The sequence below is a fragment of the Equus caballus genome, chromosome 17 (genome assembly GCF_041296265.1).
Source record: "Equus caballus isolate H_3958 breed thoroughbred chromosome 17, TB-T2T, whole genome shotgun sequence".
In the NCBI taxonomy this organism is placed as follows: Eukaryota; Metazoa; Chordata; class Mammalia; order Perissodactyla; family Equidae; genus Equus; species Equus caballus.
This window is the reverse complement of record NC_091700.1, coordinates 49,020,517-49,038,586: the sequence shown is the minus strand read 5'-3', so window position 1 is coordinate 49,038,586 and position 18,070 is coordinate 49,020,517. Positions and strand designations below refer to the sequence as shown.

Sequence of the window (18,070 nt, the reverse complement as noted above, 5' to 3'; positions counted from 1 at the left end):
CGGAAAAGGCAGCAGTGATGAAGAGCAACAGAGCCAGGACCCAGCTACACAACCAGCCCAGCAGCACTGCGGAATCTTCTTTTGGTGTACATGCTATTAATTAGTAAAAACGATCAAAGGGGATCCTTTTTGATGGTAGTTTTAGGGGACTATTATTGTCCATGATAAAGAGGTTACAGAATTATAAAATACTTACTTTTCGCTTAGAATATTATGTTTGTCTGCTGTCTCTGGATTCACCATCATATAAGAACCTAGGGATTTTAGGTCTTAATTTTCTTATGTTGATGTTGCTTCTTTTCCTGTATGTGATTACCATCCCTTAAGGTACTCTCCAGCTTGAAGACTCTGTTTCCATTATGTATGCCAACAAATAAAAGGACTCAGTAAAATTTGGGGTGAAAGTGAGGGAAAGGATATACTTTTTCCAAAAACTCTTTTCTCCTTTTTTTGGGGGTCAAATTTTAAAATTCAAGTATAACACACTTGTAATAAAGTGCATAAATCTTAGGTGCAGAGCTCAATGAACTTTGAAAGTGAAGACACCCTCACAGCCAGCTGCACCTCCACAGCCTCCCAGGGCCTCTCTGGACTTCCCCCACCCCCAAATGTAACCCCCTATTCTGAGTTCTATCACCATAAATTGGGTTGCCTGTTTTTGAGCTTCATAAAAATGGAATCATACAGTATGTACTCTTTCATGTCTGGCTTCTTTGGCTCAACGTTATTCCTGTGAGAGTTACCTATGTTCACTGTTGTAAGGATACTCAATCACAATGTTCAATCGTATGATTTTGTCAAAATTTATTTATCTATTCTACAACTGCATTGTCTGCAGTTTGGGGCTATTACGGAAAATGCCACCACGAGTATTCCTGAACATGTCTTTTGGAGCAGATATGTGTGTATTTCTGTTGGTTGGAAATGCTGGACATGTTCAGCTTTAGTAAACACTGCTAAACAGTGTTTTTCCCAATTTACATTCCCATGAGGAGTGCATGAGGGTTTCATTTGCTAATATCCTCACCAACACTTGATATTGACAGCTTCTTTTTTCTTCTTTTTTTAATTTTAGCCATTCTGGTGGGTGCAATAGCATATTCCTTTCCTTTTTATTTTTATTTTTGCATAAATGAATTACTTTTGGTTCTGCTTTTCATTGATATTTTTAGGAACATGAACCATCAGTTTTTGTTTTTGAGAAGTGAAAGTATGTACTAGCCTTTTGATCCAGACACTATTTGGCACAAAGATATTTTTATAATAGTAGCACTATTCATTAGTTTTCAAGTACGTAACTTGCAGATAAATATGGGTAGAGAATTTATTATCTATCATCCAGCCAGCCCACTAACACTGGGAAACTCAAAATATGAAGGGGCTTGTCAGAATGGATGCTCTTGGAGGCAATGGGCTGGAGGGGGAGCTCTTTAAAAATTTACTGAGGGTTAGAACATATATATATTTATTATTTTGGACTGTGTATTTTATGGAACTTATTGAAATACTTCTTTAAATAGTAAGTTCCTACTGTATTTAAATGTATGCTTTTATTTATAACAAAGGGCCAAACATGATCTTTATTGTATATTCCTATCGCATGAAGTAAAGTATGCGTATAAATATGTCCACCTGTTTTGTATTATACAATCAGTTCATAGCAATGAGAATTCATTATATATGAAGCTAGGTTTCACTCCTAAAAAGTCTGCGTTATAGACTTCCTAAAAAAGAAATATAGTTTTACCACTTTCACGTAAAGAACACTTAGACTAACTGAAATACTCAGAGGATGACGTATTCTGGGTAATTAATTTTCTTGGAAATAACTGGTTAACTGGAAAGTACACTCACACACACACGCATACACGTCTGTAGTAGTGAGGACATTAGGAGGAATAAACTTCACAAAACCCAATTATCTTGTGGTTTGCGACATTTTGTCTTGTGATTTCAGCACTGAAAGTATTCTGATTAATCTTAAGTCTTCCCTTATTTGGGGTATGGTTAATCAAGACTTCCTTGTCCTATAAATATTTGTTGAGTGAATAAATAAATGTAAATAGATGTTTGTGGATACCTGGAAGCAGTGATTCTTTTATGAAATATTAGCACCCATTATTTTATCATTTCTGTATGTTCAACCAACATGTACTTTCTATGCTATTAATCTGCGCCATTCAAACAAAAAGATATGCTGGATTAAGGTAAACTCTCGTACAATTTTTATAAAATAACAAATTATCAATCAGTGGAAACAATAAAAACTTTTCTTTATGGTTCTCAATATTTTGACATAGTAAAAAATACTTTATTAAATACCTGTTAGGTTGCTATCTGCTCTAACTGGTGAAACAGTATTGCCAAGAAAAGAGAAGATACAGACCTTCCTGTTTTAAGGAATTCCCTTTCTCTTGAAGTAACCTCTCACTGCAGGGGAAAACAATGATCCATGTATTTAGCAAAGACAATTCTCATTAGAAGAGTTTGTATTCTTGGATGCTGATGTGGAATTAAACTACTACTTTGGGTGACAATTTACTGTCATTTTATAATTAGCTTTTATGAATGAAAACAATTTCATGTCTTTCCTTTGAGAATTTAATGTTTTGTATTTCAAAGGAGCTTGGAACTACACATCTACCAGTGTGCATGTATAACAGGCATCTTAAACTTAACAGTTCAAAACCGAGCCCTAGATCCCCACACACACCACCCCCGTCTCTCCCCAAGTCTTCCTCATCTCAGTAAAAGGCAACAGCCAACCCTATTCTTTCAGCTGTTCCGGCCACATACCTGGGAGTCATCTGTGACTCCTCTTTCTCTCACATCTCACACCTAGTCCGCTGCCGAATCCTCTCAGTTTCTGACAGTATCTGACCACTTCCAACCATCTCCGCGCTTGGTCCTAGTCCAGCCACGGTTTTGTCTCACCTGGACCACTGCAGTAGCCTGCTAACTGGCCTCCCTGCTTCTCCCTTGCCCCCTGACAGTCCCCTCTCCACACAGCAGCAAGAGGAATCTATAAAAACATGTTGCAATTTGCAAGAAATATTTTAAAAAATATTGGCATGATTAAGTTTTTCAAAAGCCTGATTGAACTTCTAAGTTTCTAATTATTTTCAGGAATGAAATAGCATTTGTCTCTCTCATGTGTAACATGAATTATCACGCTTTTTCCTTCCTTGTACTCCTCCTCTATATCAACTTCTTGATTTTTGTTTAATTTTTGAGATAATATGAGAATTTAGGCCCTCTTTATTATTAAATTCACTATTTTTTATATTGTATATCTTTTTAAAAGCATTATTCTTGATATTTGAGTTTTAAGCATACTTACCACAATTATTTAGACCTGATTCTGTGTTTAATTGCTTTCAATGCTCATTGCCAGTCCTTTTATGCCACAAGTTTCCCATTCTTAAGGAATTTTGATTCCTCTCTTTTATTTTTTTTTAAAGATTTTATTTTTCCTTTTTCTCTCCAAAGCCCCCAAGTACATAGTTGTATATTTTTAGTTGTGGGTCTTTCTAGTTGTGGCATGTCGGCTGCCGCTTCAGCGTGGCTTGATGAGGGGTGCCATGTCTGCGTCCAGGATCCGACCCGGTGAAACCCTGGGCCGCCGAAGCAGAGCATGAGAAGTTAACCACTGGGCCACGGGGCCGGCCCCTGATTCCTCTCTTAATTGGCTGGAATATTTATACATATGCGCATATATATGTATGTGTGCACATGTGTGTATACACATTTACTTCAAAATTATCTTCAAAGAGGGTACTTAAGTGACATATATTGTGAATCTCTGAATATCTGAAAATGTCTCTCTGTCACCTTTGTACTTTGGCTGAGTACAGAATTTTTGGGTCACAACTTTTCCCTGCAAAACCCTGCAGATGTTGTTTCACTACCTTCTGGCATTTAATGTTTCAGGGACAACTAATGTAAGATTAACTTTTCTTTCTCTGACAATAGCTTGTTTTTTGTCTGCGTGTATGCTTTTAGGATATTTTCCTTTTGAAATGTTAAAATTCCATGAAGCTGTGGCGAGGTGCTTATTTCTTTTCATTAATTTGCCTGACTCAGTAAAGCTCTTTTGATCCACAGACTTGGGCCTGTCTTCAGCTCAGCACAGTTTTCTTGTGTTACTACTTTGGTTATTGTTTATGTGTCCTTTATGCAGCCTCTTCTTTGGGAATATCATTGGTTCATCCAGCATATATTTACTTACCATGTGCAAGTACCGTTCTACTTATTGGGATGACTCATGGCTCTGTATATTAGCTCTGTGCTCTGTTTTTATTGATCAGTTTCTTATGGTTTTTACTTCTTTATTTCTTCTACAATCTGGAATAACAAGTCAAGTTTTCCATTCACCTTAGTACTTAGACTTAAGACTGGATTGAGTCTGTTCTTTCAACTTTCAATGTAGATTTCAATTTTGGCATTGCATTTTTAGTTTTCTTATAATCTTTCCTTATTGCATTCAACTTCCTTATTATTTCTGCTTGCTTCTTAGCCAGATCCTTTTAAATCCATGTCTTATTTTCACATACTTCAAATTTCTTTGAATTTTGAGAACACAAAGCAGATGTTTTTTAAAAATCTGGTGTTTTCTGAGGAAAATATTCTAGCCCAGCAGCAACTTCTTCCCTTACATTTTGAATGCTTGTTACTCCGCCTTACTGCAGAATAATTTCATAGATCCCATGTTATTTAACTTGTTTGTGACCTTATTCTTGAACAATGAGATGGCTACACAAACTGTTCAGGAACAAATCGGATGGATTCTCCTTGGTTGCATTTACTCTCCACTTTGTTATTATTAGAATTCTCCTCGAGGATTTTAAACTGGCGTTAGTAGTTGAACTAAATCTACAATGCTAGCTCAAGAACTCAGCAGGGAAGGAGTTGGAACTGTGGGCAGTCACAGCATGAGAACTTCATCTCCACATCATTTCTTATTTTGTTTGGAAAAGCCATTGCAATGGGGCCAGCTTTTGGCATTGGTTTTTGTTTGATCTCATCTTCAAGCCAAGTATAAGCAGGGACTGGTCTGGCCCCTTTCCCAGTGTTATTCCCCGTCCAGCTTTCTGCTTGTTGTAGTCACTACTTGAAAACTAGACCTCCCCATCCCACCTCCTCCCCAACATGGCTGCTTTCAATGGCTGCTGCTTGGCAGGGACAAAATGGAGGTCAAGAGATCTGTGCCTCACCAGCTCTAGGGCTCGCTCTTCTACTCCCTGCCTCTTCAATTAAGGGATGTAAGTATGATTCTGCTGGGTCTCATGCACTTAACTGCTAGTAATACTATTTCTTAGGAAGGTTTTTGAGTTGTCTTTGGTACTGTCATTCATAGGAGTCACCTCACACTATATTTAGCATAAATTCTTCAAAGCTTCTTGCATGTCACTAGCACCTTTCCCTAATTTCTACTGTTACCTGGTTGTTTCACTGTTAACTGCTTTTTACTATTTTAATCATTTTAATAGGCATCTGGCGAAGACTGAGTTAGATGCCTGTGCTCACACAGTCTGGAAGTCAGGACTGTATTTCTAGGCTGCACTCAGCTGAAGTTGTCCTCTCATGGTCACTGATGCTGTGTGCTGAGTGATGAGCCCACTCATGTGCAAAGGAGGAGTAACGGGCATTTTACTGCTCTCCCTTGAAATGCAGACGTTCTTCACTTGGCTGTTTTCATCTTTCCTTCCTCTTAGCTCTATAATCTCAACTCAAGACATCTTCTCTCTTGGCTTGGGCTGTTCCTCTCTACAGATGACCATAAAAATACAGATATAGATATTGATACAGCTATGCAACCCTCTCTCTGGTCCTAACCTTGCTCCCAAACTCCAGATTCACATCTTAAAATCTTCAAATATCATGCTTGACATTTTTACATAGGTGTCCCAGTAGTGAGAAAACATAATAACATCCAAACCAAACATCTGATTTCTCCACAAGCCTCTCCTCTTCCTGTGTTCTCTATTTCTGTCCTTGAGGGCTTGAAAACCTCACCATCGCTGTCCTCCCACATTCAATCAGTCACTGTCTTCTTTCCTGACCTCCAAATTGTCCCATCCTTTCCTTTTTCATTTCAATTACCCTGGTTTGGGTTCCTATCATTTCTCACCTGAATAAGTGAAGTAACTTTTTTTTTTAAAGATTGGCACCTGAGCTAACATCTGTTGCCAATCTTCTGTTTTTTTCCTCTTCTTCTTCTCCCCAAGCCCCCCCGTATGTAGTTGTATATTCTAGTTGTAGGTACTTCTGGTTGCGCTGTGTTGGACACCGCCTCAGCATGGGCTGACAAGTGGTGTCCAGTCCGCATCCAGGATCCGAACCGGTAGAACCCGGGGCCGCCAAAGTGGAGCGTGTGAACTTAACCACTCGGCCTTGGGGCCGACCCTAGCTGAAGTAATTTGATGATTTGATTTCCTGGCTTCCACTTCTCTCTGATACTTTCTCCCTCCATGGCTATGAAGCTTCCTAAGGAAGCTCTAACCATACCACTCTCTTTCTCAATTGTGTTCACACTCCTCACTGATTACAGAATACAGTTAGCATGGTGCTCAAGGCCCTTGCAGATTAACCTTCTCTCTACTTTTCATGCCCACCACCCACTGTCTCCAAGCCCATCCCAAACTCTGAACTCTAGTCACTCTGGACTATTTGCCATTCTCCAAACAGCCTTGTCTTCAAGCCTTCATCCTCTGCTCATAGGTTTCTTCTGTCTAGATCAGAGCTATACAAACTGTCTTCGCTTGTAACAAGCATGGGCTTGTTACTGGCCCATGATGAAATAAGTAACGGAAATTGACAGTAAGCATTTAGAAATTTGTATGGCAACTTGACAAAGTAACTTTATGTTTGCTGAATGTAATACGGGCTTGTATTTTGCATGTTATTTTTTACACCATTTTTTTTGGTAATTCATTTCTATTTTATTTTATAAAAGTATTGGTTCATGATCAATTAGAAAAAAACCTGACCCCTCTCCACCGAAGGTTTGAGAAGCTCTGGTCAAGACGGCCCTTCTACTCCCATCCTTAGAGGTTACCAATTGAAACCGAGCTCATCCTTCATGGTCCAGCTCAAATGACACTCCCTCTGTGAGTTTTTCCCTAACTGTCCAGTCTAGAAATTGCTCACACATTTGTCTACATAACCATAGCACTTTGTTTAAAACATTTCTGTGGCATTTTCCATGTTGTGTCTTCTATTACAACTATACATGTCTTCTTCCCTTGCTTAGTCATTGAAGGCAAGAACCCTTAGGCAAAATAGATATTCACTAAATGTCCACTGGATGAAACACCGTTATTATAGACTAAATACAAGGAATGGGGAAATTCTTTCCATTCTTTACATATGAGCAAAGTGGGTGTGCAGAATAAAGTCTAAGTTCCTTACCTGGCAACTACCTGCCTCTCAGCTTCAAGTCCTCGTCTGCATTCACACTAGGTGGTATCCTGCTTGTGACTGGCCCTCGGCTCATTCTTGAGACCACGCAGTCTCCTGCCTTTGTCTATGCTGTATCCTCTGCCGGGACATTGTTTTCACCCTCCTTTGGTTAATACTTGTGTGTCCTTCTAGATTCAGTTCATGTATGCTTCCCTTCAAAATCTATCCTAGAGTCCCCTTCCTCTGGGCTTCCACTGCACTCTATGCATTCCTCTGCCTAGACACTTACCATATTAAACTGAAATATTCTGGTCTGGTGACCATTTTCTCCACTCCTCAAGACTATAGTACAGGGACAATATCTTATTAATCTTTGTGTCCTCAGTGCCAAGCACAGTGCATGTCACGTGCCAGTGTTCAAAAACAGTATTTATCTGAACACAAGCTCATTTTGAAGCATTCAAGGAAAAAAAAGGAACATAATTGTTGGTTCATGGAGATATCATGTTAGCCGAAGCAATCAGAGAAAGGCTAATTTAGTTTAGCCTGAGAATAAAATTACTGATTGTAGATCAGAAAAACACTGGAGAGAAGACATGATTAAAATCAGTGGCTTTTTTTGGTAGAAATGGCTATTTTCTTTTGTTAGAGAATGCTGGAATCAGAGATTCAGATTCTGAACCAAGCATAATTGAAATAATTATAGACTTTATTATTCTGATGAGAAAATTCTTATTACTGATTCATAAAAGGTCTATTATCCAGGACTCTAAGATATTCCATATAGAATCCAGTCAAGAAGCAAAGGAAGATCACTGGGGACAGCTTTCCTAATTGAGAAGGATGACCTGTGCTGCAACAGAGGCACATGCTGAAGCAGACGTTAACATGGATGGCAACATTTCCTGTTCCTCAAATCTCAGCCCAGCCACTCGGAATCAAAGCGTGGGCCTGAAGCTGTGCTTTGGAAAGTCATCTCAAGTGATGATTTGCTAGTTCCTGGCCAGACTTTGTGCTCTTCACCAAGGAAACACCCATGGTTACTGGGATTGCACAGCAGTTCAAAACAGCTGTAAGTTATTAGTCAATTAGAACCCAACAGAACTGGCAGAAGATGCCAAAAAAGGAACCAATGTTTTCGTTACAATGTTAAGATTCATATTCTGCATGAGTCCCTGTAGCCAGTATCCTGTATCCTGGCCAGTAGCTGAATTTTTAACTAGCACTACCTCTCTAAATTGAGGACTAGATGGCCTACCTGAGCATAACACTTGTGTGGATTAAAAATGAAAATTCAATAAGGGAAGCACTTGAGAATGCTGTGTGCCATTTGTATAATAAAGCAAAATGTTTTATGAGTATATGTCAGAATTACACTTTTTACATAATTGTAGCATTGGAAGAAAATAACAGAGACCAGACAGATAAGAGGGACCTGAGCTTTGGGCTCAGACCTTGCCTCACTCGCCACATGACCCAGGACAAGTTACATCATCTTTCTAATCTTCAGTTCCCTCAGTATAAAGTAAGAACAAAATGTCCATATTTCATAAGATTGTGAGAATTGAGATAACTTACATGTTTCAGTTTCCTTATCTATAAAATGTAGAAAATAATACTTACTGCTTATTATAAAGATTAAATAGCACAATGAATGTAAAGTACTGGCCTACAGTCCAGGCTGACGAATATTAGCAAGTACAACGAAGGTAAGGAGGAAGCTAATTCTTCTGCAGAGAATGCTACGTGCTAGGCACTGTTTTAAATAGTTTTCATGAGTTTATCTTCCTAACTGCCCTATTATCTATCATTCCCATTTTACAGTACCCAGGTTGTCTGGTTCCAGAGGTGGCACTATTAGTCATTAAGTGATGATGATGATGGAGGAGATCTTGATGATGAGGTTGATAATATAAGGCACCTAATAGAGTGCCTGGCACATGGTAATTGCTCAAAAAATGCTTGCTATTATTAAAATGCTGGTATTATTTGTAAAGATTTCCAGAGATGAAAGTCATACATACACGTAGGTACTCACTCAAGGATTAAATTACTTTTATCCCCTTTCTTATATCTTAAAATTCTTTCTTGCTATTTTCTTTTTTTCAGATTTCCAGAAAAGAAGAGAATAACAACTTCCCTGGAATAATTACTCTATTTGAGGATATTTAGAAAGTTACTAACCCCAATCTCTTTACAGATTTTTTCTATAGGAGCCAATTTCTGTTTTCCATCTATTTAATCTTATTTGTTGCTCTTCCTTGAGCCCTTCACAGTTTCCTTTTATTTCTCTCTTTTAAAAGTGAAAGCAAAAGTGGACACTGTTTTCTGATACTGGTCTCACGACTGTGGGGTTTAGTAGGAGTCACTCCTTAATGCTAACCTTAATTCTAACCCAGCCTTAATTTGTGTTCTACAGTAAGAAGTCACAGTAATGCGTGTGACTTTTGTTCCTTCGGCTGATGTTGTAAATATAATCACTTATCTTAAAGGGTTGATGTGATGATTAAATGCAATGATGTTTGTAAAAGTAATTACAGAACGGTGTCCAATGAATATCAATCAAGACATTAACTAATACCAGATGAGGATTCGGATTCCTTCAATTAAAAATGTATTCCTGTATCCCTTTCTAGTACTGTGAATCCTCCAATGGCCTGTCTGTCCACAGGGTAAAACCCAATGCCATTTGCATGTTCTCATGGAATCCAGGGCTAGCCACGATCTGGCCCCTATGACTTTGCCAGCCTTGTCCCTGGCCATTGTCTCTCACCACATACACGCTCTTCGCAGTCACACTGCACAACTTGCCCTTGTACATGCCGTGTCTGATGTCTGGAATGCCCTGCCTTCTCAAGCACCTGGGAAATTCCTCAGCATCTTTCAAGAGTGAACTCAAGCATTATATTCTCCGTGAAGACTTTCCTCCTTCATCCCATAGCATCATGGGCATACTTCTCTACAGAACTTAAGAAATTATTTGCTTGTCTTCTTTGTGTTCCTTCTTTGAAGGCAGGGGTTACATTTTGCTTTTCTATCTCTAATGCCCGGTATGCATTAAGAACTTAAGAAATGAATGAATGACTGAACTATACTCACTTTTCAGTCATAGGACAAGCACCATTTCCCACTACCCTCATCCCTGTGAACCTCATGTGGCTCTTATTCACCAGTTGTCTTGCCCTGCAGCTCAGAGCCCACCCTGCAGTTGCCCTCAATGCCCAAAGCAATGAGCACTCGTTAAGCGAGTGACTAAAGAAGAAAATTCAACCATTCAATTGTTCACATAGTTTATGTTGTTCACACAGTGTATATAAGATTTTATGCTGTTTTATCCTAAATAATCATATACGGATTCTAAAAAAGCAAATGACTTAATTCTTATATTCCTCAGATTTTGAAATTAGGCATTTAGTTAATCATTATAGAGATCTTTCCTCTTCCTTTCCTCTTGGAAATGATAGAACTTTTCCTAATATCCTGATGGAGTTTAGATCTTTCAAAAAATGAGGCTTTCTCAGAGTTTGAGTTAAATGGTGGATTAAAACTATATCACAGGGGCGGGCCCAGTGGCACAGCAGTTAAGTGCGCACATTCCGCATTGGCGGCCCGGGGTTCACCAGTTTGGATCCCGGACGTGGACATGGCACTGATTGGCAAGCCATGCTGTGGCAGGCGTCCCACATATAAAGTGGAGGAAGATGGGCACAGATGTTAGCTCAAGGCCAGTCTTCCTCAGCAAAAAGAGGAGGATTGGCAGCAGATGTTAGCTCAGGGCTAATCTTCCTCAAAAAAAAAAAAAAAAGGCTATATCACAGAATGTCTTACCCCCAATATCTAGCAAACAATAGTAAAATTTACCCCCAAAAGAATAATTATAAACAAGAACCAAAGAGGGAAATTGTATAACTGAAGGTAATCGACTTCAAACACTTCATGGAAAGGAAACAGAAGATTCTAGAGTAGAGTGGAGAAGCACGTCACTGCCCAGCTCCTAACCCTGCCCCTTCCTCCCCTGAAATGAGGCTTCTCCCTCTCTTTCGGGAAAATAATCTTACTTCATTTGTGATTTTAGAGAATACTTAGTCCTTCCTTAATCATCTGTGCAAATTGGCCAGAACACGATTTCAAATGTAAAATCTCTGAATCACAAGTCGTGGCTTAGAAAATAATGAAGCATCTTAATATTTTTAGGGGCAATGGCAATATTAACTGGTTCTGAGGCAACCACAGTCTAAAACTGCAATAAGGCAGGTAATGTGGGGCGGGGGAAGGTGGGAGGAGAAGCCAGGGGTCATAGAGAATGCAGCCTGGCTGATCCAAAATGCTCCTCTGTCTCTCCAGTCAATGACAGTAAAATGATTCGTAGGAAGAGAATTCTATTTGTGAATTTCTAGTAGAGGTAGGATGCTTACAGATCTCATATGTGGGGGATGAGGAAATATGGTGTCTTCTAGGGTTGCTGGTGAAATTACTGCTCCCTGGGCAGGAGGGAAGGTGAGGTTAAATATTTTTCCTTGGAAAACTCAACTAAGAAAGCAATGGAATGACCCGCAGTTTTATGCAAACGTTTTGGCATTGATTAATTTTTCTGTCTAGCTGATCAGGGTTTGGATAACTTTCTCCAACAGTTTTGGGCCCATATTGTTTTCTTGGTCCATAAATGGAGGATTACCTGTAAATTATCCAGGATGATTCGGAGGGAGTGCACCTGCCTTCGAACAGCACCTGAAAACCTTTCATAGGTTGTGGCATCGTATTCACTCATCTGGATCTCCTTTAGCCTGAAATCAGAGGGGGCAAAAAAGACAACAGCTGAAATCATGCAATGTGGGTCTTTTACTTCCATTCATCTACTGCTAGACTCTTTGGTAATTCAGGTTGCCGTGGAGGAGAAAAGGCAAGCAGTGATGTCTCCAGCTAGGAGTTTCAAAGGAGGGGAATGTCCAGTGGTGTGCTGGTAAATGGTTAACAAGTCGCCCTCCAGGACAAAAAAAAAGGCCCCGATTTGTAGTATTTGCTGATTTCTGTGGTGTAAATACTCCCACCACGATAGATTTCAAGCTACTGACAGTGAAGTCACTGAGAACTGAGTTAGAAAGAAATGTGTGCAATTGGCTCTCATAAGCCAGTGAGTCAGCTCTGTAGCACACCATTGCTATATTCCAAAGACATGTCACGATGTTGGCAGCTGGTCAGTTCATGTGGCAGGTTCCTAGAAGAGTTCCCATGGGCTGCTTTTTAAGACCAAGGACATAAATTTGGTTGACCAAGATAACAGCCAGGCCTGAACAATGTAATTTAATGTGTTGCTATGTAAAATATGAGGGTTTTCTGAAATTGCTGACTGTGTACTTTTAGTAGAATAACTGTGTTTTAATATAATTGTGGCTCTGAAATTCTATCCTCTCCCAGTACAGTGTTACTTTTTATCGCTTTTCATCATTTGCTTCCACTGTAGCCCCGCCAGTGCACTTGCAGTTCCCTGAACGCATCATGCGCCTGTGACTCGGAGCTCCTGTGTGGGCTCCTCTCCCATGTGGAGCTTCCTCTCCCTGCCTCTTCTCCTATAACTCCCACTTACTCTGCAAGACTCAAATCAACGATCACCTCCTCTAGGAAGCCTGCACTGATCCCCAAGTCTGTCTTCTGTGCTCCCATATCACTTCACACTTAACTCTGTCAGAGCATTTACTACCCATGCTATAGTTGTCTGCCGCCTGTCTCTCCAACTAGGCTCCTTTAGGTAAAGGCTGAGTCTTTCTCATCTTTATACGTAGAGTGCTTAACATGGTACCTAGCATATCATAGGTGCTCCAAATAAATTGAAACGGATGACTGGATGACTGAAATAAAAATAAGACTCAGGATTATTTAAAATGCAGCATCTTAAATTAATCAAAAGGTTCATTCACTGACCAAACCTCTCTTGGGTTTTATAGTGTTATATCCATAATGAACCAATTTGATCACGCATTTCTATAAATTTCTATAAATGTAAAGGGTGATGATACTAGGACAGGAAATAATGAATGCATGTCTCCAAAGCCTAACAACAACCAAACAGTCTAAACTGCGGTGTGTGTATGTCTGTGCACATATGCATGCGTGCAGTGTTGGAGGTACCGATCCTAGGTGTATAGCTGAAACTCTTATCTAAAGTATATATATATCACTTTGGGCTGGAACAGAAACCCAAATGCTGAATGAGAATGAAAGGTCTCTACTCCTTCCTGTCAGGCTGAGCACTGGGAAGCATCCATCCAACAATCCATCCATCACAGGGCAGAGTTCTAGAGGCTTATTAGAAGCACACTGGGTCAGGCCTTGACTGCCACAGGGCAGATTTGCAATCCTGCCCTACTCCCGGCCTAGGTTAGCGAACACCAGCTCAGGTTTCAAGATCCAGCTAGAAGGCCACATCCTATGAAGTCTTGCTTGATCCCTCCAGTAAAACTGATCACTCCTTTCACGTGTCTTCTACAGAGACCTACTATGGAACGTCATTGCTTTTGGTAGATGCGTCTATTTCCCTCTGTCACAGTATTTTCAAACTTTATTTTCCACAATAGGAAATACGCTTTACATTGAGATTTAGCACACACAAATGCACATGTGCGTGTATAACCGAACCAAAAATTTAATGAGAAATGCATTTACTACATATGTTGCACACTGATATTTTCTCATCTATTCCTCTGGAGAAGAAATAAATCTTATTTTTTCTTTGAATCTCCGGTACCTAGCACAATGCCTGGGACACAGTGGCATCGAATAAATGCTGTTGGATAGTACTTAGAAAACACTGAGTATCAAAAGGTAAATACTATCTGAATGGTTGTCACCTAAGGTGACATGCCAAGGTGCTCTTCGAAATCTACTTTACTCTCTGTTCTGAAGAACAAGAACTATGTGTATAGGACTTGACCTCCTCACAAGACCTATTATGTTTAGTTTTGGCAATCTCTTAAACCTCTCTATAAATTTTCATTAGATTAAGTTATGTCTCAAGTATCAGGGCTGACAGAAGCTGGGTATAATGAATACTGCAGGATATGCTACCTACCCCTTCATACCCAGGAAGCCAATATGCTCTTTCCCAAAGAAGGGAGATTAGAAAAAACCAGAGACACAGCTTGTCTTTAGCAGGGGGAAAATACACACACACAGATGTGCCAAGGAAGGAGCCAGGCTGTTGGCAAGTCACCTCGGGCAGACTGGTCTTTGCAGAGAAATCAGAATTAGCTCCAGTTATAGGGCTACCTCTGGCACGATCATGTTGCACCCAAAAACACACCACATGCTATTTTAATTATGAAGAAATCTGGAAATCATATTCCAGGTTGTGTCAGCTTTCAGAAAGATCACCTATAAGGTGTTCAAAGCTGATAAATTCTGAAAGATGAAGACTGAAGCAAGGAATGGGGAAAGGAAACAGGAAATTTTACCCTCTGGATCAGATAAGCTTCCCAGTGCTAATATTCTTAAGCCCACAAAACTAGCTGAAACTATGTCTTTCTGCTGCTTTAACCCTGCTCCAAAGTGCAGGGCACAGCTGCTCCACATCTTAGTGATCTATGTGGACTAACTGCATTTTGTTGGCACAGTACACTTTTAAAGGTTATACTTATTGTTACATAAGAGTCTGGGAATTTTAGTTCTCATTTTACTTTTTCTTATAGGTTAGACTTAAATACTACAATTTTGGATTAATTATGAGGAAAGCAAACACAAGCTGAGATCCACTGTATAAGGCTGATTAGTTTTGTAAGTGGTAGTGGGTACAGTTTCCACAGCTGTGCCGACCTTAAACACTCTTCTAAGTGTGTAAAAGTACCTCACTGTCTATTTCATTCATATTTTGTTGGTTTAATGTTTCTGTCCTGTTGTCTGCATGTCTTACGCTCATCTACTTCTGTTAGTCTTCCTGAGTTAATCAATTCTTGATATACAGGAACAGGTATCCAACTGAAATCCAGATTCAAGTGGATGCTAACTAAATGCTATGCAGATGATGTCAAGAACCCATTAGTAGTATTAGGCTCTGCAAGGCAACATGATGGACCTCTAGGCTGATGGATAGGTCGGCTGTCAGCCTGGTTTTAGCCAGCCTCTGAATTGTGTCTTAAAGGGTGATACCATTACTAGTAGGCATGTGTGTGTTATTCATTCCACAAATATGCATGAGTGTTTGCCATGTACCGGGTCCTGGGTGTAGGTACTGGGGATACTACAGAGCAAAGCAGCCTGCCCTCAAGGAACTGAAAGTCCGTGGGGAGGCAATAACTATTTGCACAAATAATAATATAACAGAAAAGAGTTATAAGAACTATGGAGAAGAGGTACAGGGTGCATAAAAGCATAAATGGAGGGATCTGACCTCATTGTTGCCTAGAGTTGCAAAATAGCTTTAAAATGGGACTATTTGATAATAGTGAAGAATTATTACTGTTTTTAGACATGATAATAATATTGTTTTTTGTTTTTTTTTAGAGTCCTTATCTTTCAGAGACATATTCTGAAATATTTATGATGAAAAGATAGGACATCTCAGATTAGCTTCAGAACAATCCAGGGGTGGGGACTGAGAGGGCAGCCAGATTTTTCTCCTTGAAGTTGGGGGGACAGGTCCACAGGGTTCATTATATGTTTCTTTCTACTTTGTTTACATTTGGAAAGATCCATAATAAAAAGTTAAAGAAAAATCTTTAGCAGTATTAAACTGAATACTCACCAAATGAGAGTATTTATTACATAAAAGTGGGAAGCACATTTTCCTCTCTGTGCTTTCCTCCGCCCTGTCTTTCTCAGGGTCTCCGTGTTTTCAGTTCTTCTCCCCGACCCTTGCCCGCCTCCTCTGTCTGTCACCCCCTCTTATGGTATTCTCTTTCACCTGGACTTACAGTCTTCTCGGCAGCAATTAGTGCAGGTGTAGGGTTTTCTCACTTACTCCCTTCCTGATCTCTTCCCTTTCCTCTCTTACATCCACTAAATTTAGTTGCCTTATTATCACAGATGCTCCTCGACTTCTTTCCCCTCTGGGGCAATGAATAAAACCAGATTCCTTATGTGTGTTATGGAAGTCAGAGAAGGGGTTGTATACTTGTGCCCAAGTACTACGAAAAGGCCTTTCTGCCTCCCCATGAACTACTTGTGTGTCAGAGCACTTGATCCATTTGTCCACTTATGCAAAAACTGAGACTGGACATTTACTTGTGAAGTTTGCGCATGGCAATGATAGGAACTCATTAGTTGGGGGGCGGAAATAACACATATCTATTGTTTGGTTCTTTTCCTAAATGGATACTTCATTGTTTATATGAAATGTAGAGCAATATTTTAATTCTAACAAGACCTATCATCATAGCATTCTTCCCATATTTTTTCGAGAAGTTTAAACTGCTCTCATTCTTAACATAGTGATCTGTCCTCATGATCTCTCTAAGAGGAAGGGAGAGGAAAGTCACCTATCTCTAGAAGAGCACATTCAAGCACAGTGAGGATAAATAAATGGTTCAAGGTCTCCAGGGAAGCCAGCAGAAGGGCTGAGCCTAACACTTTTGCCTTATTTACCCGTGGACTACATGAGGGTCCAAAGGCTTGCAGGCTTTCCTGAGGGTGTGGCAGGAGGGACCCACATTTTTGTCCCCATTGTTCTGTACTGTTTACTTGCGGGATGTGTAAGCACAGCACATAATGTAACAGCAGATGTTCTACGTGGGAGGAATTTCATAACACATACACTTGAGCATGTTTTTTTCTAATTGCACCCAGATCCTTTCATTGAGCACAACTATGTAAATCTGCCTCCCAAACCACTACCAATTCCCTCAATCCTGAAGGAGATATTGCTGGTTCTTTGGTATTTTTCACTTTTAGCCGAAGAACACATGTGGATGTCTAGTGAAAGCATCATGTGAATTCTTCTCATTTTTTAGATGGTTCCAATCAAAGTAGCCCAGAATTGTTCCAGATCATCTGAAAGCCACAGGCTCGCTGGGCCAGATTTCAAGGCCTCCACCCACCAAGAGGGCCTCCTTATTCAATCACTGCCCACTACCCCCAGCTGGTATCCTTTATCCTGGAAAGGCAAGCTGGCTCTCTCCGCCATAGACACTATGCTCATCCTACCCTGGTGCCTCTGCTCGTTTAGTTTTCCCTTTCTGGAATGGCCAAATCCTGGCTAAGCTCAGGCCCCACCTCACATCAGCCCACTGACCTTGCCCTTCTCTGCACTGCCAAAGGGCAGACTCTGCACTCTGTGATGTCAGCACTTAACAGGAGTGTGAGTGAGGGTGTGAGTGTGTGTGTGTGTGTGCGCGCTAGTCCTGTCTCCACTTAAGTCTACAAGATTCCTGAGGGCAGGAAGGGACCATCATGTAGAGGTATCTGAATTCCCTATGTGGCCTAGGAACAGATGTGGATGGAGTGATTTGTGCTTTAATTTCTCTTAAGAGAAATATCGTCAGGTTTACTTTCTAACGTGCTCAGTTCCTTCTTCTACATAGTCATATGTAATCAATATACTTAAAAGAGCCTGAGTAGAAAGAATGGGGGATTATGTTCACTTGGCTGTCTCCGTTAGGGAGGGAGGTAGCTACAGATTTAGTTTGTGGTCCAAGTTGCTGCATAAGGTGGAGAATCACACAAATCTGGGTCTACTCAGGGT

At 40.1% G+C, this 18,070-nt stretch overlaps 1 protein-coding gene and 1 long non-coding RNA gene across 5 annotated transcripts in view; one reads left to right on the top strand and one right to left on the bottom strand.

Annotated features, from left to right (window-relative positions):
* Positions 1–18,070, bottom strand: part of VWA8 (von Willebrand factor A domain containing 8) — a 358,178-nt gene that overhangs the window by 27,556 nt on the left and 312,552 nt on the right. For all 4 annotated transcript variants that reach the window (XR_011427808.1, XM_023621650.2, XM_023621651.2 and 1 more), the window contains one exon: positions 12,077–12,185. Coding sequence is in view for 3 of the 4 variants with exons in the window: in XM_023621650.2 (XP_023477418.2) it covers positions 12,077–12,185 (109 nt within the window). In the remaining variant the exon portion in view is untranslated. The remainder of the gene's footprint in view (positions 1–12,076; positions 12,186–18,070) is intronic.
* LOC111768595 (uncharacterized) lies at positions 5,081–9,927 on the top strand. The gene is made up of 3 exons (XR_011427809.1): positions 5,081–5,261; positions 8,167–8,473; positions 9,511–9,927. It is a non-coding gene; the product is annotated as an uncharacterized lncRNA (long non-coding RNA).